This window comes from Canis lupus, chromosome 6, assembly GCF_048164855.1.
Source record: "Canis lupus baileyi chromosome 6, mCanLup2.hap1, whole genome shotgun sequence".
In the NCBI taxonomy this organism is placed as follows: Eukaryota; Metazoa; Chordata; class Mammalia; order Carnivora; family Canidae; genus Canis; species Canis lupus.
Genome location: NC_132843.1, coordinates 25,698,680 through 25,723,711, shown reverse-complemented (window position 1 = coordinate 25,723,711; position 25,032 = coordinate 25,698,680). Strand labels below are relative to the sequence as shown.

At 33.3% G+C, this 25,032-nt stretch overlaps 1 protein-coding gene across 13 annotated transcripts in view; it reads left to right on the top strand.

Annotated features, from left to right (window-relative positions):
- Positions 1 to 25,032, top strand: part of NOL4 (nucleolar protein 4) — a 521,978-nt gene that overhangs the window by 250,477 nt on the left and 246,469 nt on the right. For 12 of the 13 annotated variants that reach the window (XM_072829191.1, XM_072829192.1, XM_072829188.1 and 9 more), the window contains 3 exons: positions 907 to 1,018; positions 1,923 to 2,035; positions 7,936 to 8,068. In XM_072829191.1, coding sequence (XP_072685292.1) covers positions 907 to 1,018; positions 1,923 to 2,035; positions 7,936 to 8,068 — 358 coding nt within the window. Of the gene's footprint in view, positions 1 to 906; positions 1,019 to 1,922; positions 2,036 to 6,605; positions 6,785 to 7,935; positions 8,069 to 25,032 lie in introns of those variants that run through there. The other variant, XM_072829201.1, reaches the window with a different exon arrangement.

Here is a 25,032-nt window from a genome sequence, read left to right as displayed (position 1 = left end):
CCAGCATTAGTGCTATGGTGGAAGACTAATGCCCTGTATCACACTCCTTAATAGCACTGTATCAGTCAGTGTCTGCTTTTATTTAGAGATATTTAGCAATATATCAGCTTCACTTCTGAAGTTACTTGCTTTGATAAGAGAAATACTCTGGTTTTTGAAAAGTTAATATTTAAAAATTTTCTGACAGAAGTATTTATTTCTAATATGATTCTAGATCATGGTTCTGAAAATAGAAGCTCTGTATAGGGTATGGGGAAAGCTTACTCTGACAGCGTGAGCTATTGTAGACATAAATTATGAAATACTGACATAAGATAATACATGGAATAAGTGGCCAAAATGCATTTCCAGGTGTGTCATTTTCTGTGGAAGGGATGATTCACTGCAGTAAATATATACATAATTTCTCTTAGAATTATCTATTATTTTCAATTAAAGTGTTTTGAAAAGCCATAATGAAGAAATGCTCATTAATGCAAAATCCAAAGTTTATTGTTAATAGTTGGGGCTAAATTTTTAAAAATATATGTAAAATTGGATAAAACTATGATGGTGCTAGCAGTACTTTTAAAAACAACGTTGACAATTTTTAACAAGGAAAATTCACTAGAATATCTGCACATTATGATTACTTTTCCTAAAAGAAATGCAGAAATATAAACAGATATCCATCCAGATGTGGTTGATTCTTTTTCGCCACATCACATTATTAGCTATTATTAAGAGACATGCAATCAAGTTGGATAGATATTTCTTGAAATGATGCATGGTATGCAGTGCATGCTTTCATTGTGCTTCCTGCCATTATGGAATAATGCGTCTTATTTGGAAATACAATGATCATTTCTGTTGACTCATGCTCAGTCAGCTTATATAATAACACCTCTATTTTGTGAATCATTTCAGATTTCAGAGAGCTATGCCTTCCTACCAAGAGAAGCGGTGACACGGTTTCTAATGAGCTGCTCAGAGTGCCAGAAAAGAATGCATTTAAACCCAGATGGAACAGATCACAAAGGTAGCCACAGTGTCAAATAGTGAGATTTAAAGTAATTTTATTCATAATGTCAATTCATATCCCACATTTTTATAAAAATGTGGTAGACTGAAACAGTTCAACAAGTCAGATCATCTCATTTATTTGAGTAGGAGGCAGTGAATATTGAGTATCTACTTACAGAATGATTCTGTGCCCATTTTCAGAAGAAAGGCAGTTTTGACTGTGGCAACTAACTTTTTTCCTATGATAATGTTTTAATTTTCACATATTGTGTGTATTCCATAGTATTTTAAATGTACTTAGCAAGGAAATGGATGTTCCATTGGTGTCCTTTTAAATCTACCAATTCCTTATTTCTGAAAGTGATGAGTAGCGTGGAGCTCCTTCACTTAAAATGTTTACGTCGTTACAATTTGTCCTTAGCTCTCATTAAAAATTATTTAGATGGTTTTTCTAATCTATCAATTTCTCTCAGAGTTTAAATTAGTCTCAAAGGTACTTTTAGGCTAGTTCATTCCCATGTGTTGGGGAATGAATAGACAAAAAAAAGAAAAATGAAAAAAACATACAAATTTTCTTTTTCACTCAACTAGCACATAGCTAAAGTAGGTATGCAGCAAAGGAGAAAAAAATACAAAAATACAAATAATTGTGCTTAATCACTATATGATTTTCACCCACCATTGTTGCTGGGGTATCAAAAAGCTTCCCTGTCATTAGAAATAACTAATTTATCTGTAGTGTTTATTTGTCCCATACACTTTTGTATAGTTATTTTTTCTGCAATCCATCCATAATGCTACCAATCTCCTAAAGACCTGGTATCTAGAATCCTATTTCAATTTGAACAAATTGGATCATTCTGAAATTACAGGTAGAATGCGGAATTACTTTCATACCCATTAAAAATGTTTTATTACAGATAATGGAAAACCTCCCACTTTGGTGACCAGCATGATTGACTACAACATGCCAATTACCATGGCCTATATGAAGCACATGAAACTGCAGCTGCTAAACTCACAGCAAGATGAGGTAAAATGGAAATATCTACTTCCAAGTCAGAATAGAGTTTGATAACCATGACTATTGTATTAAGCATGACGGCATTTTGAAGATGGTAATTTATTTTTTAATGAAAAGAATGTCACTAGGATTGCACAGATGGAGAAACGGGCAGAAACTTCTAGTCCTTGATAGAGTCCCTGTCTCAACACACCTACCTTAATGCTGTGTGGGAATGTGTTCATTCCCAAGAAAGACTCATTTTCCTTAATGGACTGCCATCAAGCTGGCCTTGGGAAAGTGCTAGAAAGTTCAGGGGAAAGTGTCCCAAATCCAAGGAAAGTGTCCAAGCCTTTAGGACTAAGGCTATTTTGCCTGGAAGTTAAAAAAAAAAGTCACTTAATAGTATTTCAAGTATAATCATTGTTCCACCATCTAAATCTTTCATACGTTTTAATATTCTTTTTCATTATTCTATATATTAGTTTGTCTACTTCTCTGCATTTTCTAGAGATAAGTTGTGGTGATTCTTCCTAATCAGAAGTATTTTGATGTTTCAAACCATTCTGTTTAATTTGTACAATAAGTACCTAGAAATGTGCTTACTGGCATGTATTAGACACAAATGCACATTTGTTGAATATTCTCTAGGATACTAATCAGCTGTTCAATTTGGTGGAAGTATCCCAAAAGCAAGGACCAAGTTATATGTATTCCCCCAAAAACCTATAACAATAGGGGCTTTAGAAAGTCCTTGTTAACTAGTTAGTAGACATTAATCAATGGACACATTCAGATTATCAATAATAGGAATAGTTTCTCAAGCTAATACGTATACTCCTTCTTGAAATTTCTCAAGAACAGGAAATGTGGTTAAATATTTTTCAAATAAAGCATTATTTGGTGAAGCATTATAAAATTCTTTCAATATTACTTTTTTGAGCTTTATTTGATAAAACTCATCTTTTTGTTTTCCTCTTTATTTAAGCAGGTTTAATCTTAAAACTACATTTATAAAATCATTTTATCTTAAAAAACTATTAAGGATATATTCCATGAGAAGATCTGTATTTGTATAGTGGCAGTTTGGATTTCATATTACCAGATGGCTACATATAAATGATTAAATAAATAGTAATAAAATCTTTGGGTTAAAGACATGAGAGACAACTAAAAAATATTAATGTCTATCCATCCCAGAGAATGGAAAAATTATTCCCATCATTTATTATATAATTGGAAAAAATTTAAAACCTCATAAACTAGTTAGAGCTGTCAAATTATTTGTAGGAAGCTCACTTAGATGTTGGTACATTTATTTCTAGGCTAAAAAGTAAGAAGATCAACTTTGTGCCAACAGTACAGCCCACATATGCTGAATCTTTCTGGCTTCTAAAGAATCATAAGTATTTCATACAAAGGAAGTGGATCCTTTTAATTTATAACTGGATTAGGAAAATAACTTTCAGCCTTACATTTTGAAGATACCAATTGGATATACACAGCCTTAAAAATATTCAGATAAGCGACTAGATTATTTGCAAGATTCTAGAAGTTGTGATTATTGAAAGATAGGAAAGTGGTTAAGTAAATCATACTGAAAAGGAATTCAAGTGAGATAGTTCTTTGTGCTCAGGTATATTTAAATTTTAATGTGTGAATTCAATTAGTTCAACCAATATTTACTGAGTACCTTCTATGTGATTGGCCTTCTTGTAGACAATAGAGATAAACAGTGAGTAAATTGACAAAAATATTGCCTATAAAGTTTAACCTCTAGTCAGGGGTGGGGGGGATAAAGGCAGTAAGTAATGAAGGTATGTATATATGAGAAGATGCTAAATGCTACTAGAGAAATAAAGACGGAATGGGGATCTCTTTAGGATTACAAAATACTTTATCCAATGTAAGATCAGTTGACCTTCTTATAAACTGTCGACAGAGTTTAAACCAGGATAAATTTACTGGGAGAGAGCTCGGCAATAATCATTAAAAACTTTTAAAAGTTACTCATATGCTTTGACTAGAAATTTGTATTAAGGGATGTGATGAATGAAGCAAATTATGTATTAGGATGTTTATTACATTGATAATTGTGAATAATTGAAAATATTTTCACGATCCAACAATGAAGAATTGTCAGATCTTCAGTGTCCAATATGGTAGCCACCAGCCCCATGTGGATATTTAACTTTAATCGAAAATTAATTAAAATTAACTAAAATTAAATTTTTAGATTTTCAGTTGCACTACCCATGTTTCAAGAGCTCAATAGCCAAGCATAGCTGGTAGTTATCTGCTGAATAGGGGATATTATAGAGCATTTCCAACAGCACAGAATGTTTTTCTGAACATTACTGGCTAAAAACTAGCATTAGTGACATCCATGGAGCTTATTGAACTGCATGTTGCAAGACCTCGACCCCAAGATTCTGATTCTAGATGTAGTGTGTGACACCTGGTGATCTGAACTTTTAACAATAACTACACTCACGCACACTAAAGTCTGAGGTGGTGCATTTCATAGAAAGGCTAATAATATAGGCTTTGAGTTGATTTGAGCATAAGGCAAATGAAAAACAGAACAAAGATGAGATTGGTGAGAGTGGTTTTCAAGCAGTGTTATGGAAAACCCTTTATGTTTGATTGAGCAGCTTACACATTACTTGGTAGATTTGGATTGACTTGAATATAGCTGCAAATTTATAAGCAGAGAAGAGGCACTCTCTGAAGTAGAAAGATTAATTTAGCAGTAGTCGATAAATAGGACTGGTGGGGAAGAGATTGGAGGTGGGTAGAAAACTAGGAGACTATTATTAATTGTTCAGAAAATGGGAAAATGAGATTAAGGCAATAGCAATAGAAATTAAGAGTCACATGGTACAGACTCTTTTGAAGTAAAATCTGGAATTGAAAACTGAAATAAAATATGGTATTGATCCGGGATCAGAATTTCAAGCAACTGTCTTAAAAGGAAAAAGACTAGGGATAAAATTATTTATTACAGTAAAATATTTATTCTAATTTTTAAAAATTAAGTGTTAGGAACGCAAATGCTATGATAGTTGGCCAGGGCTTTCATTATGATAATATTTTAGTAACATAAGGAATAAGGTCACATTGTAAGATGTGAAGACTCTCTTTCTGGTTGTCATACAGAATAAAATACTCACAGAGGGAAAAATTTAGATGAGTCGCCAGCAGATGATTATGAATAAAATAAAATACTTAATATATCAATCAAGTTTTATGATTCTTCACTCTTAGAAATCTTCAGTAATTTCTTTCCAGAGTGATTAGCATTGTTTCTAAGATGATAATAAAAAACCACAATATTATACTTTATATACTTTTGCCACCTCTTATTAAAAGATAGTAATCTAATCATTTAATAATTGGAATATAACTTACAGAATGAATGCATGCACTTAGTTTCATTAAAGGTTTTGGATAATTTATATTCTAATAAGGAGTAGAATTATGAAAACTGAATTATATTTCATAGGAAGTCATGGAGGAAAATAAGATAGTCACAATCTTTAAGCCACTTATGATGATAAATAGAATGGTGAATCTTAAAAAATAAAATACATAACAGGTACATTTGGTTATATAACCAGTTAATTTATTGTCCACATTTCTTACAAAGTGTGCTGATAAGAGTGTTTGATTATTCATAATGTGCTATAGCAGTTTCTATAATCATTCTATCGATCAGAGATTGTGATCTCTTTGTGTCTAGTTTTTCTTTAAACACACATACATTCTCACATACACATACATTTTACATACACACCTGCATTCACATGCACACATAATATATATCAGGTGGTATATATTGGAAATGATATTTTACTGGATTACATATTGTTAGCTATTTGTAGTATATATAATAAATGCTGATTCTAAAGACCATGTTTATATAGAATACACAGCTACTTTACAAACACATGTTGGTCACCTTTACCATTATAAATACATTTACTTTTGTAAATGTTCATAAAATATAATTAGTATGAGTCCTATTATATACTGCAGAATTTCCTGTATGTTCTACATAAAAATATTAAACAGCTTTGCTTTTATTATATATCTGACATTGTTCTAACTACTTTAAATATTATTATATTTCCTTAATCTTTATATAGCCCTATGAGATTAATGCTATTATTTCCATTTTATAGATGAAGAAATTGAGGCACAGAAAAGTTAGGTAGCCTATGTAAGGTAACACATCTAAGTGACAGAGCCTCGATCTAAATCAGTCAGTCTGGCTCTAAAGAATGTGCTCTAAAATACTACCATATCGTAGACACTATATATAGTATATATAATAAATATCTATGTCACTTACTTACGTGTGCATATATATGTATGTATATGTATATGGTACACACTGATAATGTTGATGTGCACATTGAATTGTTATTTTTTTCTCTTTTTAACATATATATTTATTTCAGATGCTTTGGATTTTCTTAGAATTTAGAATTGGAGAAAACATAATGTACCGAGAGAGAGGGCATGCCGCCGGGAGAAGTCTATGTGGCTGATTGCCCAGAGGCCTCGCAGGGTGGCATTTCCTTGCTGAATTAATGAAGAGCTAGTGCTACTCAGTAGACCCAGACATGATCAGACCTTTTGTAAAGGAAGGACACCAAAATCACCTTGACCTGACCTATGGATCAGAATGCCAATTTGTTAGTCTACTAGAATGTTCCTGTCCCCTAACCATAGCAACTTCTTTGCTGATACCAAGATGTCATTTATGAAGCCAAGGTAACTCTTCCTATTCAAAGAAGCTATTTTCTCAAGTCTGAGTTACTTCATATAAATCCCCGTTCTGGTGTATATAATACTGGGATACATTCTTTAACTGCTCTGTGCCTCAATTTCTCAATCTGTAAAATTCAATGAATCCTGGGACAGGTGGTGATAAAGTTGAGGGGAATGAACAAATATAAAGAATAATTACCTGGAACCGAAATAGCACTACAAGTACAGCTACTGCTAATTATTATATTAATGCTAAACCTTCAGATCAGACATTTACAAACTAAAGTCAAACCTGGTGATTTTGATTAAATACTTGCAATATGTATGTCACAGCAGTTTTCAGGCCGTTCTGCCTACATAAGTGTACGACTGGCTGAAAATCAGTTCTCCTACAGGAGTTTGCTTCAGTGAAATGGCTACAGCAAAATATTTTAGGATTTGGATTAAGTTAGTTTTTGACAGGCTTTGATGAATTGGGCTTTTGGAAAACAGGCCTTTGGGTAATTTCACCACTCAGTGAACTGGCTTTTGGCAAATGGATCTTGCACATTTCTACTTAGAACTTCTTTTTGTGTTATGGTGTATATTCACTTGTAAGGAAAGAAGGGATGTGATAAAACTTGCTCTCAGTAAATGTGGATTTTCAATATAGCCATGTAAGCTTGTCAATTATTAGAATCCATTCTGCTTGTCAACGACAATTTTTTGGTTAAGGTTTTCATATTGCATCCGAAGATTTTTTTTCTTATAATATTTTATTAGGTCATTTATTTTTAGACTCAAAACACATATTTCTCCATATGTTATATTTTGTGATTTGATTCTTTCTAGGAAGTTTTTTTTACTAATTAAAAAAATATATTTTTCATTATTTTGGATAATTCCCCAACTATATCCGTCCTAAACATATTATTTTACCTTTTAAATCTGCCTGTACATAGATACATTGATTTTTCACAAGTTTTGAAATTCCTTAAAGGGAGAAATTATTACATTATTTGTTATTTCAAGGATCTATAAATATGTAACATGTGTTACTGAGTTCTGTAAAAGCTTACTTACTTGCTAAACTCTAATTGACCCTGTAGATAAAATGGTCACTATTTGAATGTTATATTTTATGATGCTTGATGATATTTTAAAACCATTTTCAGGATGAAAGTTCAATAGAAAGTGATGAATTTGATATGAGCGATTCAACACGGATGTCAGCTGTGAACTCTGATCTTAGCTCCAATCTTGAGGAAAGAATGCAAAGTCCTCAGGCTCTTCATGGCCAGCAAGATGGTAAGCCTTTCAAACTGAACAAATAAAACAACAAAAACCTGAGTCAGAGTCAGAATGTATTAAAACAACCATCTTATTCTCTTGTGCCAGTTTTTAATGTTTCTACAGGGACTTTTTCTGTATTCTCAGGTTCTATTATCCACTTTCATTATTTTTGGATTCAAGTACTTTGTTCAAAAGTAGGGTGACAGACTGATTTATAAACAGATGTTAATTATAAAAATCAAGCTTGCCCACGTTTTGCTCCCTGAATACAAAACGTGTTGTGTCAGTGTAGTTTTGGTTTCTGTGATGTTTCCTAGCTTTGCTTTCTTGAGCTATAATAATTAAGCATTTAAAAATAATCAAAAGAGTAATTTGGATGTTTTAATTTTCCTAAAAGACAAACTTGTAATTAAAAAACAATTTCTATAAAAGGACAGTTTTATCAAAGTGATTTTGCTGGGTAAGAAGATTTTTTTTATATAAATTTATTTTTTATTGGTGTTCAATTTGCCAACATATAGAATAACACCCAGTGCTCATCCCGTCAAGTGCCCACTTCAGTGTCCGTCACCCAGTCACCCCCACCCCCTGCCCTCCTCCCCTTCCACCACCCCTAGTTCATTTCCTGGAGTTAGGAGTCTTTATGTTCTGTCTCCCTTTCTGATATTTCCCACACATTTCTTCTCCCTTCCCTTATATTCTCTTTCACTATTATTTATATTCCCCAAATGAATGAGAACATATAATGTTTGTCCTTCTCCGATTGACTCATTTCACTCAGCATAATACCCTCTAGTTCCATCCACGTTGAAGCAAATGGTGGGTATTTGTCATTTCTAATGGCTGAGTAATATTCCATTGTATACATAAACCACAGCTTCTTTATCCATTCATCTTTCGATGGACACCGAGGCTCCTTCCACAGCTTGGCTATTGTGGACATTGCTGCTATAAACATCGGGGTGCAGGTGTCCCAGCGTTTCATTGCATCTGTATCTTTGGGGTAAATCCCCAGCAGTGCTATTGCTGGGTCGTAGGGCAGGTCTATTTTTAACTCTTTGAGGAACCTCCACACAGTTTTCCAGAGTGGCTGCACCAGTTGGATAAGAAGATTTTTGCTGGGATTTTGAGTTACTTTATTCAGCTGTAAAGGGAAAAAAGAAAATCATTATCTCTTATTCTTGGGTCTATTGACAATTCCTGACTTTCCAATTGTTCTTGATAGGAAGAAAACTACATATATAAAGAAAGTAGACTGGACAGTTAGTTGTTTAGGTCTACTATTTGTACAGATCTTTAAAAATTATCTTTGTAGATTTCTATCTTTGTAAGTATAGAATTATGTATGAAAGTTAAATTTGAACCTTACTATGGTAATTGTGAGTTAAAATGAAAGGTAATAAATAGAAGGCAAATGGCCAGTTTTATTCAACATTAGTTTGTTGTTCCTGTAATTAACAAGTTTACATGAATTTTTTTTTGACTGAAGTTTTGTGCCTACATCTGTAGGTAGGGAAATGAAACTTTTTTCTTGCTTTCTCTGACACTTGCTATTAAAAACTGGTTGTAAAAGATTGCTGCATTTCTAGCTTCTGTTAGTGATCTGTTTTTGCTGTCAAGATATAAAAAATCCCTAGTCTGGGTGACGGACACTGAGGTGGGCACTTGACGGGATGAGCACTGAGTGTTATTCTATATGTTGCCAAACTGAACACCAATAAAAAAAAAAATTATAAAAAAAAGAAAAAAAAAAGAAATTCCTAGTTTTAAGTGTACCAAAAGTTCGAAACACATGGTGGCAAGGGTGTTTCTTTTTCACACTTCAGATTAATCTAAAAGATATTGGTGTCTTTGGCATGAATTACAAGGAAGGAGGAGTGCATCGATCAGTTGGCTTTTTTGTTGTTGTTGTTGTTGTTGTTATTTATTTATTTATTTATTTATTTATTTTGATCGGTTGGGTTTAAAAAACATCTCACCCACTAGAGTAGCATAGCTATTGGGATAAAAAGGATATTTACTTGCATAATTTCTAAGAATGAAATTTTTCTGGTTTGGTTGTCTTTTTTCTTTTATAATATGAGTGGACATCTTTTATTCATATTTTTTATTGGAAATTGTTTAGCACTGACATCCTAGAATAACAGAAATATATATCAGTGATATATTTTTCACTCCATTTGTATTTATTCGTGTGTTTTGCTTATTTGTACCACCCTCTTTTTTAGTCTATAATTCTGGAGAATGCAAGAGGCTGTGTCCTATGATGGAAGTTCACTGTTTTCTTGTTTGAAGTTGTCAGTTGTGGATCTTTGGCTAGGGAATAGCTAATGTGATACAAATTTACATTGATTTCAATAAAATTCAATGGAATAATTTCAAATATTATTTACTCTGAAGGGAAAGTGCTTCTTCATCATATATGGATGTATGCCTCAAGGATAGGGACATATCTTGTCATTTCTTCTGTAGTCTAAGCCTAAGTCTTGCCTAAGTCTTCCGTTGTATAAATGCCTTTTCCACACATTTCTCACTGAGTTTTCTTTTGCGAGCCCTTCTTTTCTTCTCCTACATACGAGTCTGCTGTAATGAAAGTCATCTTTAGAAAGCCTCCATTGATCCCATTGTGACCTTAAGTTCAGTGTCCCATTTCTCTCCACCATTCCCACAACATATTTTCCAGCAAAACTCATTTAAAAAGTTGTCTCATTATCTCTGCTTTCTCCCCTCTACTCTTTCTGCTCATCTCTGGTAGGCTTTCATCCTTGCCACTTCACATTGGAGAGCCCTAGAGTGCAGCCCTCAACTCTCTCCTCCCCTATGTTCACTCTCATGTAGATGATCACATGGAATCATGTAACTTTTAATGCCATTTATACCCTGATGAATCCCAAATTTATTTCTCCAAGCCCTGGTATCTTTCTTGAGTTCAGGACTATCTCCCCCCAGAAACCTAAATTTTAATATTCTTTAGAAGATTTATCATTGTATAAAATATTATATTTCTTATTTATTAGCTGTTTCTCTTCTAAAATACAACTGCTATATTAATGAATAGATCTTATGCTTTTGATTTTCCTCAGTTGCTCCATTAGAGGTGGTTCTTACTTGCCCCATTATTTAAAAAATGAAAATATAATTTTATCATCATTATTTGACACATAAGTTTTACCTATTCTTTTAACTTTTCAAAAAATTTCTCCTTTCCCTTGACAATAGCATTATCCTAGGTAATCTGGATTGATGAACTACTGTATCATTCTATTTTCCCTATACTTATTCACACATATACACACATGAACACACCCAGGCATGCACACAAACATATGTACATACTCAGAAGATTTATCATTCTTTTATAAAAATAAGTTTATATTGTTTATACAATTCTGTATCTTGTTTTTCTCATACAATGTCACCTTTTGTTTAGAGCTTCCTATATACTAATATATATGTATATTATAAAAATGCATATATATATATATATATATATATATATATGAGTGTGTGTGTGTATAAAATGGTGAGCAAAGACATGGTCCCTACCTTCATGTAATATACAATCTAAAGGAATAAAAGTATACATGATATCACTCACATTTGATTACTTTTCATCTAACCAATGTGGGGAAATTCCAGTCTCTATAAAAATAATAATTCATAGTAGTAATACTTGTAGTTTGTATCTATCTTCCTTAAATAGTGAAGACTCTGAGTGCTAGACATACACTGGATCTAGGGTGTATTACTTTCTTGTACATGGTGTACATTGATATTTGAGAGACTAGGGACTTGTGATATAACAAATCCAATTTTGGGTGGGCAGTCCACATGCAGCATCAACCTAGAATAGTCTAGTCCAAAACTTCTCAACTTGGGCACTACGGACACAGCATTCATTGTTGTGGGGGATGTTCTGTGCCTTGTAGGGTGTTTCACAGTGTCTCTGGCCTTAACTCAGTATGTTAGTATTAAAATCTGTCTCCCAGATTGTAACAACCAGAAATGTCTCAGCCATGGCAAATGTCCCATGGGGGTTATATCTCCCTAAGTTGAGAACAACTTGTATAGACAGAGAAGGAGGGTCTGGGTAAGAATCCAGTAAGATGGAGATTAAAGAGACCCAATGATGAGGAGTTTAGAAGTGAAGATTGGAGAAGAGTCTAGGAAGTTCATTCAGTCCACTTTATGAGATAATGGAAGTGTTCTATATTCATGCTGTCTAATACCATAGTCACTGCCATGCTGCAGCTGTTGAGTACTTGAAATATTCCTCGTACAACTGAGGGACTGATGTTAATTTTCACTTGATTTAATTTTAATTAATGTTAATGTTAATTTAAATAGTTGCATGTGGATGGTGGCCACTGTATCAGATGTGGAGTCTAGAATATTGTTTTACTCTGACTTGGCAGTTAAATGCCTTTCTCTGTAGCCATGGGTTTGATGTATCTAAAGTCTTTAGAGAAATTGTTGGTGAAACTCATATTTTAACAGTCAGCTGGAACCCCAGCTTAATATATGAATAATATAACATTTTAAATATTATTTCTTTTTTTATTTTTTTAGATTTTATTTATTTATTCGTGGGAGACATGGTGGGGGTGGGGAGAGAAGCAGAGGCACAGGCAGAGGGAGAAGCAGGCTCCATGCAGGGAGCCTGACATGGGACTTGACCCCAGTGCTCCAGGATCATGCCCTGGGCTGAAGGCAGTGCTAAACTGCTGAGCCACCCAGGCTGCCCACATTTTAAATTTTAAATTAAAAGGTTCTATTTTCTTTAATACTAAATGATTAATTTATTATTGTAAAGAAATTGAAATATTGTGATTTTTAGAAATCCTTCCCTATAATTATAACACAGGTAGGTATAACAATGTTTTTGTTAGGCATCATATAAAATGGAGAGTTAAAAATTCCTTTTTAAAGTTTTTTTCCTCACTGTGCTTATGAAAGATTTTCAATCTAATCAATACCAAGGGAAAAAATAAAAATTCATTTGAGGGATACATGTATACTGTGTGTGTTGGAGAAAAAGAGGAAAAGAAGAGAAATATCTTGTCTCTTGACATCAGGCTAGATAATTAGGTAAAGGTCAAGAAGACACAAATCAGAATGAAGAATTTAGAAAAGGGAAAAATTGATGTATAATATTCAGCTTCTTTTGTTTATTGTAAGCTTATAATGCTTCTCTAAGTCAATAAAATATAAAGGTAAAAATGTGAAAAATCTCTGAATCTTAGCATAGTAAGTATTTAACCTATTTTACCTTTAAAATACTGAGATATAATTGACATATAACATCATATTAGTCTATGGTATATGACATAATGGCTCACTATAGGTATTTATTGTGAAATGATCACAGTAAGTCTAGTTAACATGCATCACCATACATAGTTACATTTTTTTCTTGTCATGAGAACTTTTAGAATCTTCTATTTTAGCAACTTTGAAATATATAATACAGAATTATTAATTATAGTGACCATGATGTAAATTATATCTCTAGAATTTATTTATTTTATAACTGGAAGCTTGTATCTTTTAGCCACCTTCACCTGATTTTGAGTAAAATATATTAAGCTATGTAAAACTTTTTTGCAGACTTCAAGTAATACCTGTAAGCTAAAATCACTTAAAGATTGAATAATCACTTGAGTTAATCATAAAGTAGGAGGTTCTTGGAGCTATCATGAAATATATCGTGAAATAGAAGTAGCTAATTGTGAAAGAGGCTCCCTTATGCAATGGCTGTGGTTTACAGAATTCCAAAAGGCATTCCTGATCAAAGAACTTGAAAGATGCTTTTTATTCAAGTGTTCTACCATCCATTTAAATGGATTATAAGTAGAAATGGGCTCATGTAGGTTTCTGTCTTTGAATCCAGATTCTAGAAATTTGTGGGAACATGCCATAGCTCAAAAAGTATTCTTTTTTTTCCTAATTATTTATTTTATTCTCAATTCTCAAAATTCTCCAAACAGCTGATTTGTTTGTTGTTGTCTGAAGTTAAAGGATGTCTGGCAAAATAAAAGTGTCACATTTAGAGAAAGACTTGAAAGTTTCAGTTCAAAATAAACATTCAACTTCATTTGATAGAAGTATACTTTCATAAGAGACATTTTACTTTTCTGAATTCATACTATGTTGTATACTATTGATAGGTTTGCAAGAGAATATTTGTACTTTATTAGTCTCAAAAATATTAGATAATCAGCAGAGGATTTCTGTTTTTTTTTTTTTTAAGTCACAACAAATTGTTGTATTTTTCCCCTTTGCCCTTTTTTTTAAAGATTATGAGAGTACAAGGTGAAGTTGAGATACCTCCTTTAACTCTGCATATTATCAGCTTTTAAAGTAAGGAATTGCAATAGAAAAAATATGTGGAATTTTAAAAATTATTTTGTTCATGACATTACAAAATATTTTGCTCTTGGGAGCATGTCCCCATATTGTCTCTCAACTCAGTAGAGATTTTTTTTATAATAGTTTTTTGTTTTGTTTTGTTTTGTTTGCAGTATTTGGTACTTCATTCATGTGTCAAACAATGACGACTTTATGCATTTGAAACCTTAACAAACAGCATCTTATGTGCCATCTAAAGGATTGTAATATTTAAAACCAAAAAAGAGGGAAAAGGACTTGAGAATTAAGAACTCTTTTAATGAGTTCATTAATACTTCAGGGTCTACACATGATGGATGGAAAAAACTGCTTAAGGCAACTTTTTCTTTCAAAAATATGTTTGGTAATTCTATCATCATGAGAAATGCAAAGTTCATTTACATAGTTTAAAAATCTCCCCCTTTCTGCATATTTATATTCTAGAAATGTTTTAATATGCTTCAATTGGTCAGACCATTTTTGAGAAACAGAAAAAAATTGAATTGGAACTTAGTGGTTAACCTGCATATAAATATTAAACTACAACGTATATATAATGTATATTATATGTAATCTATACACATACATACACATACAATCATGTTTAATTATAGAAACTGAAGAATTTTAGGTTTTAGATCATGGCTGAAAACAGGAAAATTGTTTACCATAAATATCACTTTAGTGAAAAATATTTTATAGGTTATAAATATCTTATAGGTTAATTAAATAATAAGTAAGTATTCTGCATTCTAATCATTTGAATTGCATATCTTTGAGTAAAATCATAACTTTCCTTTAAAAACCTGGCTTTCAGGATCCAAAAGGTCGGAAGACAGTTTCTGAAAGTCAGAAAAGTATCTTGTTTTCAATTGTTAGAAAAAAAAAAAATTGAATCCCACTGATGTCTACTTAGTCTTTCAAAGTCTAGTTTGTTTAGAACAAATGACTAGAACAAATATCCCTCTCTAGAATCTAGGATTAAATTTCTATTTCCAGGAATGCAGTTATTTTATTTGTTAACACTAGTCTAGAACACTTTTCCTTTATAATAATCCATAGTGTACTGACTTCCAAAGTGTTAGTAACAAACCCATTGAAACAACATTTCCATGTGAAATACTTTTCCAAGATTCTTTGAGCCCCTTTGGATTCTGTAATGGAGAGCTTTGCTTCTTACTATGACATATGATACAGCAGTAACCCCCTAGAGCATATTTGGGAGCTAGTTAGCCAAAAAGGAGGCAAATGTCCTATTCAGATGTAAAATTTAGTAAGTACGTTATTTAGAGCCTTGAACATACTTAGGTAAGGGTAAGTAGTGAGAGACCCAATATTTCATTATTCATTCAACAAATACCTGTTGAACCCAAGAATGAGCTACACAATGGGATTATAAGCATGAACATGACATGTAAACTTTACCTCATGAAATTGCCATATAGGTTTAACCTAATAGTTCAAGCTCTAAAATAAATTAGAACATGAAGAGTATGAAAAAGCAAACTGTTTTTGAAGTTGAGATTTCTGTTTCAGAACAATGATGTATACCCATGTGCATTGTGTATAGCTTGACTCAGACATTTGTAAAATGACCATAAATAGCCCTGTTTTAAGTGAAAACAGAAAGGAGTAAATTTAAAAATAATAAATTAGTTGTGAGATAAGTAACTGGATAAAGAGATATAGTAGTGGAAGTTTTACTTTTCTTCCATCCTAATTTAGATTTTTTAAAAAATATTTTATTTATATACTTGAGAGAGAGAGACAGAGAGAGCATGAGCTGCGGGAGGGGCTGAGAGAGAGGGAGAAGCAGACTCCCCATGGAGCAGGGAGCCCATGCGGGGCTCAATCCCAGGACTCTGGGATCAGGACCTAAACCAGTGAGCTGAAGGCAGACACTTAACTGACTGACCACGTAGGCACCCCGTCCTAATTTAGATTATATACTGAGTTGGCAGCACAGATTCCTACCTGAGGAATATAACTAAAAAGCAAAACAAAACGCACAGCAGATTCATGGGACCACTTCAAATGGGATGACTAAGACAATCATGTGGAAAAGGCATGGAGCCAGTGTTCCAGAACATACTTTTATACTTCTCACATTTGTACCTGGCAGTTCTGGAGTGTCAAGATGGCAACAGTCTCCAGAGTATCGAGTCACGTGGGTATGGTCACGCTCAATGCTATTTTTGGCCACTGTTACCTTCTGAGTGAGGATTGATATGCATGGGTTTCAGTTAATGCTGTTTTCTTAGTTATGACAATTGTTGTGTACTGCAATTTTTTAATACTTCTGAAAATGTTCCTCCACTCATCTACTAAGTTTTACAATCTGTTTGCAGTCTTTTTTATCTGAGTACTGCACACATTTGGATTTAATTTTAGAACATACACACACACATAGCATTCTAACTGCTGTATATATGTGAATAAAATTTTATTAAAAGTATGTTTGTAACTAAAATTGCATCTAATTTAGCCAAATGGGATAGTTTCAAGTAATTATTAAAGCATATAAAGCAGCAATAAAAGCAATTACTATTCACCATTTAATTTAGTTGAAAAATCTAATAAAACATGTTTTTAATAAAAATGATGTAAAACAGTATACTTAATACAAAATTAAATTTAGTGGTTAATTTTTTATGATGGTGAGTTTTAATTAGAAAAGCTATTAAAATTTTTTTATGCAGAACACCAAATTCCCTATTGATGTAATGTTGTCTTGTGTAAGTGACTTTCTTTGTTCCAAAACTTTGTTTTCTTTTAGTAGTTTCTAATTGTTTAGGAAATTTTGCATAAAGCAAAAAATAGTTAAAAGGATTATTTTATATAAATGTAATAAAATATTTGACTTCCCGAATTGAATCTGTTCTTGATGGTATTCTCAATTTTTAAGTTGCATACACTTGTGGGATTAAAATACCTAAGAATGATACAATGCTGTTAGTTTTTCAAGTTGTTCTAATGCCAAATTTAAAAACAATTTACATGATAAACATTTAATTAATTATTCTGCATTGAGGTGGTTACACCGATAAAGTTTTTAGAAAGCTTTCTCTTCATGGCAGTTCTATAAAAAATATATTATGATTTTCAGAAATATAAAATATCTTTATACGTAATATAAGGAAGATAGAGAATTAGGTGGAATGTTTCTATGAATTGGAGGAATTTCAATTGCTAGATTCTTTTAAATATTATGTGTGTGCGTGTGTGCGCGTGTGTGCGTGTGTGTGTGTGTGTGTATGTTTAATCATTTGAAATTGTTTTTAGGCAGTTACTCTATTTCCAAAAGCAGAAGAATAGCAGTGGGGCTTACATGTAAAACATAAGTATGGAAAAAAGATGCATAGTTATGCATTTACTTTAAATGCTTTTGTAAGGGATATTTTCTTATATTTAGGGTGATCATATTTAAAAGTTTACTTTTATCTTGAATTAAAATTCTGCTTCTTGATACTTTACTGATATTATATAAGTGATTTTTCATATAAGTGAGTACTTGTTTAGAAATTTAGTTTATTGATTTCAGTCTAAAGCTTGCTGTGCACTCCAGACACCAATCCAATCTTAGCTAGTTCCTGGACCTCTGGAAAATTAAGGGAAATTGGCTAGCTTCCAGTCTTGATTTGGAGAGTCTAATCTGATCAGTGAAGGATGTCAGATTAATTTGGAATTTTAATTCTGGGTTAGTTCTTTGTTTTGAAGTATTATTCTTTTGCTTTGTCATGATCTTTCTGACAGTGTTCACTAGACCATGCATGATTACATGGATCCAACATTCAATTTTTTAGCACCTCCAGGGGATGCCAAAATTCTGGTAGGACCAAGTAGCAGATTACTAGACCCTTTGTCCTTGAATATGAGTTTTGTCTGTCTGATAATGCATAAATAAGACAAGAATGCACATGATACCAAAGAGATGTTAGAAAGTGCATATATTATGAATATTTATTAAAATAAATTTTGAACTTATAAGTTCATGTATCCAGTTATATTATAGAATCAGAACTGCTTGAAATTTACCAATTTGAATGTTTAAGTAGTTTTTTTTCCCCAAAAAATTTGTGTTTGTTTTTACTACCACCTGGCTAACCTTTGTAAATTCTTACTGTAAAGTCAACACCATGCTGTGTTTCTTTACAACTTTCTTGTGGGTAAGTGTGGGTCATCTAGCTACTACTTAAAAAAAACAAACAAACAAACAAAAAAAAGGTTTACAGAGATCATAATTAGATGATAATTCATGAAGGAAAGAATAGTCAGAGGCTATTGAAGAAAAACAATGGAAAGGATACTTCATTATAAATTTATAGTATAATTGTTTTCTTATCACTCCTTTATTTGACTGGGAACACCTGCAGGCAGGAACAGTACATCATCTGCATCCTTGCACCCTGTCTTTGGAGTCAAGAACAGTGTTTGACATGTTATAAGATGTAGTCTTTGAATTGAAATAGTGTTTGAAATTTCTTCCCCATCTGCTTGCTTCTGAGGTGGAAGTTCACTCAACTCTTAGACTTAGTCTTTCTTGCCAAAAAAGAGATAGGCAGCTGACTTCCTTGCCCATGAATGAATATTTTGTCCTTTTCGCATCTCACTTTGGGGTTTCTGATGCTTATTGCTGTCTCCCTCATCTACCGCCCAACCCATTGAGGAACAATGGAATAAAAAAGTAGCTTGGAAATCTTCAAGCGAAGTCATTAAGGAGGCAGCAGGAAGACACTATTAAGTTTAAATATTGACACCTGATTTCTCATACCAGCTCTTCCAGTAACTAGTTTTGTGGCCTTACTTAAGAATTATTAACACCTTGGGGCAACCATTTCTACATCTGTAAATGGGAAGGAAGCTCAGATAACCTCTAAGATTTATTCTAGTCCTAGAACACTCTAAGTATTCACCTTTTTAGGATTCTCTTTCTCATCTATAATGTTTTCTGTTGTTTTCATCCTGACAAAACACTTTCCTTTAAAAAATAAGTGGGACTCTATTGTTTTATTTTTTTTTTTTAAGAATTATTTATTTGAGAGATAGAGAGTGTGTACATGCATGTGTGAGTGTGAGCCAGGGGAAGGACAGAGGAAGAAGGAGAGAGAATCTCAAGAAGACTCCCCATTGAACATGGAGCCTGACTCGGGGCTCAATCTTTCTACCCTGAGATCATGACCTGAGCCAAAATCAAGAGTCAGATGCTTAACCTACTGAGCCATCCTGGGGCTCCTTTATCATTTTCTATATATCCTTAAACTACTCTAAGTATTTTCTCAGGCTAGAGGAAGGGATTAAGGAATAATGGAGACACCGTCATCCTTCTCCCAACTGGTCATTCCCATATTTAAAGAGCCATTTCATTTATTTTTTTTTTAGTTTTTATATAAATTCCAGTTAGTTAACACACAGTGTAATATTAGTTTCAGCCATCTTAATTCCAGGCTGTTTATTTATATTTATATTTATATTTATTTATATTTATATTTATATATTATATTTATATGTAACATATACTATATATAATAATTTATATATTACATTTTATATATTACATTTTAATTCCAGGGTGCATATGTGTGTGTGTGTGTGTGTGTGTATATATATATAGAGAGAGAGAGAGAGAAAGAGAGAGAGTGTATTAGGAAACCAGGGTGATTACTGAAGGAGCAGACTTCCCAGTTTCCCTCCAATCTTGACTACAAGATATTCCAGAGTTCAGAGTTACTTTGTCTTGTTTTTGCTGCCAATCTTCCATGCTTTTGGTAAGAAACTACAGTCAACACAGAGGCTGGTAGATATTACCAATATGTGAAATTAATTCTCCTCTCTTTCCCCCTCTTCTTTATGAACATCATGCTTAAGAACCCTTATTCCTTCCTGAATATATGTATATAGAATGTGCATATTTATGTATGAGTGGTTATGTGTGTATTTAGAGAGAGAAACAAAGGGGGGAGAGAATAGCTGTGTGTGTGTGTGTGTGTGTGTGTGTGTGCAAGGGATGAGAGAGTGAGGGAGGGACAGAGAGAGAAAGGGAGGAGGATTTAGGTTTAGTACTTTCAACAATTATGATTATTATATTCTTTGAAACACTTTTCATAAAATTTATCCTGAGCTCCTAAGGTACTGGAGGGTTTCTTAGAATTTCCTTTAACAGCAGCATCACTGAAGCTTTGACAACCTTCAATGTCTATATACATTTCAGAAACTTTGAGATTTTTGGCAGTCAAGTATCAATCAGCACATCTCTCAGTCTGGGGATTTATTTCACTAACATATCATTATTGCTACTGCATAATAACATCTTGGAGAATACATTCTAGCATCATACAGAATAAAAAACACAACTCATCACTGCTTAGCTCTGTCTTTATTCAAATCTATGATAAAGCAATCAAGAAAAATCAGATTAGCATTATAGGTACAGGGGAGGGTTAGTACACTGAACAATGATGCCAGGGTTCTAAATTGGGCTCAGTGAGAACATACTTACTTAACGCATGTCAACGACATCAGCAGTTTGTTTATCTAAAATGTGATGTGCATAATTCTATTTTTGGATCGATGAGAAACATCTAGTCTCTCATCTTAATTTAACCATCTAAAATCAAATTGTTGTAAGATATTTCCAACAGAAAGTGATGATAGGTGGTGACAAGAACTGTCTTGATTGCTTACTGTATGCCAGGCGCTGCCCAAGAATTAACTTTTCAGATTTTCGCAACAATCCTATGAGGTACAAACTGTTATTGTTTTTATGGTATAGATGAGGACATTGAGGCTACATAACTAGTCTGTCATTATCCAACTGCAAAGTGGTAGAAACAAGATCAGAACATAGATCTGGAGCCTATGTCTTTAAAGATGGGTTTTTAAGTTGCCACAAGCCCACCTCTCTAACCATTGCATTTATCATGTTCTGTAGCCTAGGCTTGCTTACGCACATTATTTTATGCCATGCATGTTCAACTATCTCATCATGTTTTTATTTTTTGAACAGGGAATTAATATTGGGGTTCATATTTTAGTATTGCCTGTGCTTTTAAAACTGTCTATAATAGCTACTTGTAGATGTTTTCTTGTACTTTCCTATTTTCATGCATGTATCTTCTTTGCTTCCGCATTGTTATAAAGGAATTAAAATATTCTTTCTAGCCATTGTAATCTATTGGTTTTATATAGCTTTCTAAAAGGAGTAACAAACTTAAAATGTTTATTTCTATAACACCTCTTGACAATAATTGTCCTGTTTTTAAAATTCATATTTCCTTTTATCTGTTAAATACGTAATTGACTTTTGATGATTTCTTTCATTTCCCCCTATTCTTCCCTTTTTGGAAAGGACAATAAGAAATTATGATTGACCTCCTCTAGTGCATTCATTATTTCATATCTTCTCATTTTACTTTACTGTGCTTTATTCTAAATAATAAGAGCAAGCTTTCGGAGAAGGGGGAAAAAAACACTTTTCATTCATGACTATCCACTCATGCCAATAATGATTTATCTTATAAGCTTTTTTGGGGAAACATTTCAGTTTTGCTTTGTGTGACTAACAATAAAGTGTACACTTTTTGATGAAGAGTACCATTTTTCTACATAAAGCATCCAGATGAATAGGCTATTTTGAAGTATCAATCATACAGGGTGCATATCTTAACATACTTTATAGCAATAATACATTAATCTAATAAAGGCATTTTTGAAAGACTGTTAAAGGGTGCATAAATGTGGAAATTATACAGATTAAATTGGGTAAACTTATATAATAATGGTACATTCAGCCATACATAAATGTGAATAAATTAAAAAAATAAAACATCAAACTTCAAAAGAAGGCTTTTAATATTATAAATTGAAATCTCTTGCATTTGTGAAAAGAATACAACTAGATCAGTAAAGGTTACTAAATGCTCATGAGATATTGTGGCTTTGAGAATATATATTGAGTGAATTGAAGGTTAATAGAGCCAGTTACCACTTGGGTATATTTTTTGTCTGGTGATTATAAATGTCCCTCCATGTTCATAGGGCTTGTCAACTGGCCAATCTATAAATAGACTGGCTTTTGCATTTGCATCTATAGATAAGAACCCATTCATATCTTCTTAAAAAGAAGACTATAAAATGTTATTCTGGAAGTGAAACTTTTGCAAATAAATTAAGTATTTTGACTACCTTTTGAAAATGTTTTGTACCCCATCATGGTGATATTATAATAATGTCATTCAGTTTAATAATCAAAATGATTGGGCACCTGGGTGGCTCAGTCGATTAAGCATCTTCCTTTGGCTCAGGTCATGATCCCAGGGTCCTGGGATTGAGCCCCACATTGGGCTCCCTGCTCAGTGAAGAGCCTGCTTCTCCTTCACCCTCTGCTGCTCCCCCTGCTTGTGGTCCCTCACTCTCTTGCTCTGTCAAATGAATAAAATCTTTAAAATAATGATCAGAATGGTTTATTGGGTCACATATTATTCTCATTTCAAAATTAAACCCTGTCTTTTGTTTTCTTTCCATTAAACTATTCTTTTTTGTTACTAAATATAATGTTTTGCCTTGTTAAGCAAGTATTTACTAAGAATTCTTTATAAGGCAGATTCCAAGCCATTATGAAAGATGACAGTGGACAAGGATGTGGTACAATGGACAGTGGTGGGCTAGAGTTCACAGGACCAAAGCGTAGATCCCAGTTCTGTGATATAACATGTCCTGATGCATTCCATTTCACATACGTTAACCTAAAGGTCCTCCATTTTAAGGTAATATTTGCCTTCTTAACCTCACAGAATCTATGACAGAAACCAATAAGATAATATGGCTATTCACAAATATTGATTGACCACCTTCTATATGCCAGAAGTATAAAAAGTGCTTGAAATTTGGCAGTGGGCAAAATAAAAAAAGACCCACACTATTAACATTGATGTATAGACTGGTAGTGTGGGGACATAAGAGTAAATTTGTGATTACAAATTATGACAACCACTCTGAATGGAAGGAGCCACATGAGAGAGAATAACAGTGGCGCTGATTTAACCTGGCCATGGGAGAGCTAGAAATGCCTCTTAGAAAAAGTGACATAGGTCCAGAAGGTGAAAAACAGTTCACAGGTGAAGAAAGGCATAAGAACACCTTGGACAGAAACCTGCATGAGCAAAATAATGTGCTTTATAAATTGTTAGGTATAATGGGGCCATATTTTGATATTAAACTATGTATGCTTGGTTTTTCAAATTCTTTTACTTCTGCTCACCACATCTCCTTTTAAGCAGAGTCCAGGGCTTTTCAAATGAACTGCCCTTAGGCTAAGCATGTTACAGAAAGAATAAAGAATCAATTGTTTGGTTTTTGAGTACTTAAGTTGATATTTTAAAATTAATAGCATAGATATGCATCTTTAAAAGCAATGACTTTGACCGGTGAGATCCAAACATAGAATAGAATTCTAAGAAATTGGCTTTAAATAGAAGCAAAAGCCTAGAGGCCTGGATGAATAAATTATAGAAAGGACAAGAATGCATAATAAGAACTTTTTTCCTCCCCAAAGAAGTTAACCTTCCTACTGTATGTGGGAAAGAGCAATTTAGAGAGATGAGCTGCATGGTTCTCTGAAAAAAGCCTAGTGGCCATGGCCAGGGAAGTGGAGTAATTGGAATATTCTTGAAGATAAAAGAACAGAGTTCTACACCCAGGGTATTGTTAGGGTGGCCACAAACCTCATAGAGAGATGCCCTGTGTCCAACATGGCATCTGAAGAGTGCAGTACTTAGCATGAGGCACTTAGGTGATAGGCTAAGGGAAAATCTCACAGATGCCCTGGCTAGCATGGTTGGGGTAAGGTGGCAGGAAGAAGCAGCCAAGAGGTCTGGTGAACTGTAAGAATCTCTGAGATTGAGTGGACCAAGTCCCAAATCTACTATTTGGAAGCTCTGGCAGAGGTATGGTTATCATTAGCAGATTCCACAAGGATAGGCATCTGATGAGAAGGTTACTCTTCCATGCAGGACGAGGAGGACAGAATAAGTTGGCCTCCTTTTCTTTCTCAGGCTTCCAAGCTTCATTCACTATCATGTCACTGAGATTCCTAAAGGAGAAGGAAAAGGAGTGCTGGTGGTTAGAATCCTGAGAAGTTTACAAGGCAGAGTAGTTCTACAAAAAAAAAAAAAAAAAAAAAAAGAGTTTTTCACTGGAATGACCAAGCATCCTTCATGGGCCATATATTTCCCTACCTGACGAGCAGTGGGGCAATAAAGTGAATTCAGTTAAAAAAGGAAGATGCCCCTTTTTGTACACTTGAGTTGGTGACCATGTCAATTTAAACCAGTTCTACATGGAATATAGATATTGAGAGTAATCATCATTAAATTTGGGGCAGAGCTTAGAAGTTAACATTCTAAAGTAGCTTCACAGTTATCTTAAATTTATCATCCTGAGCAATATTCTTCCTTTTTTAATGCCTTCTAGGAAATTGGAAAGCAGGTCCATTTTGTACGTACATTCTTTTATAAGTAATCAGTAGGCATTTCAGAAATCCACCTCCAAAGCAAAAGATCTTTTAAAACTATGCTATTTTGATCCCATGTGAGTAA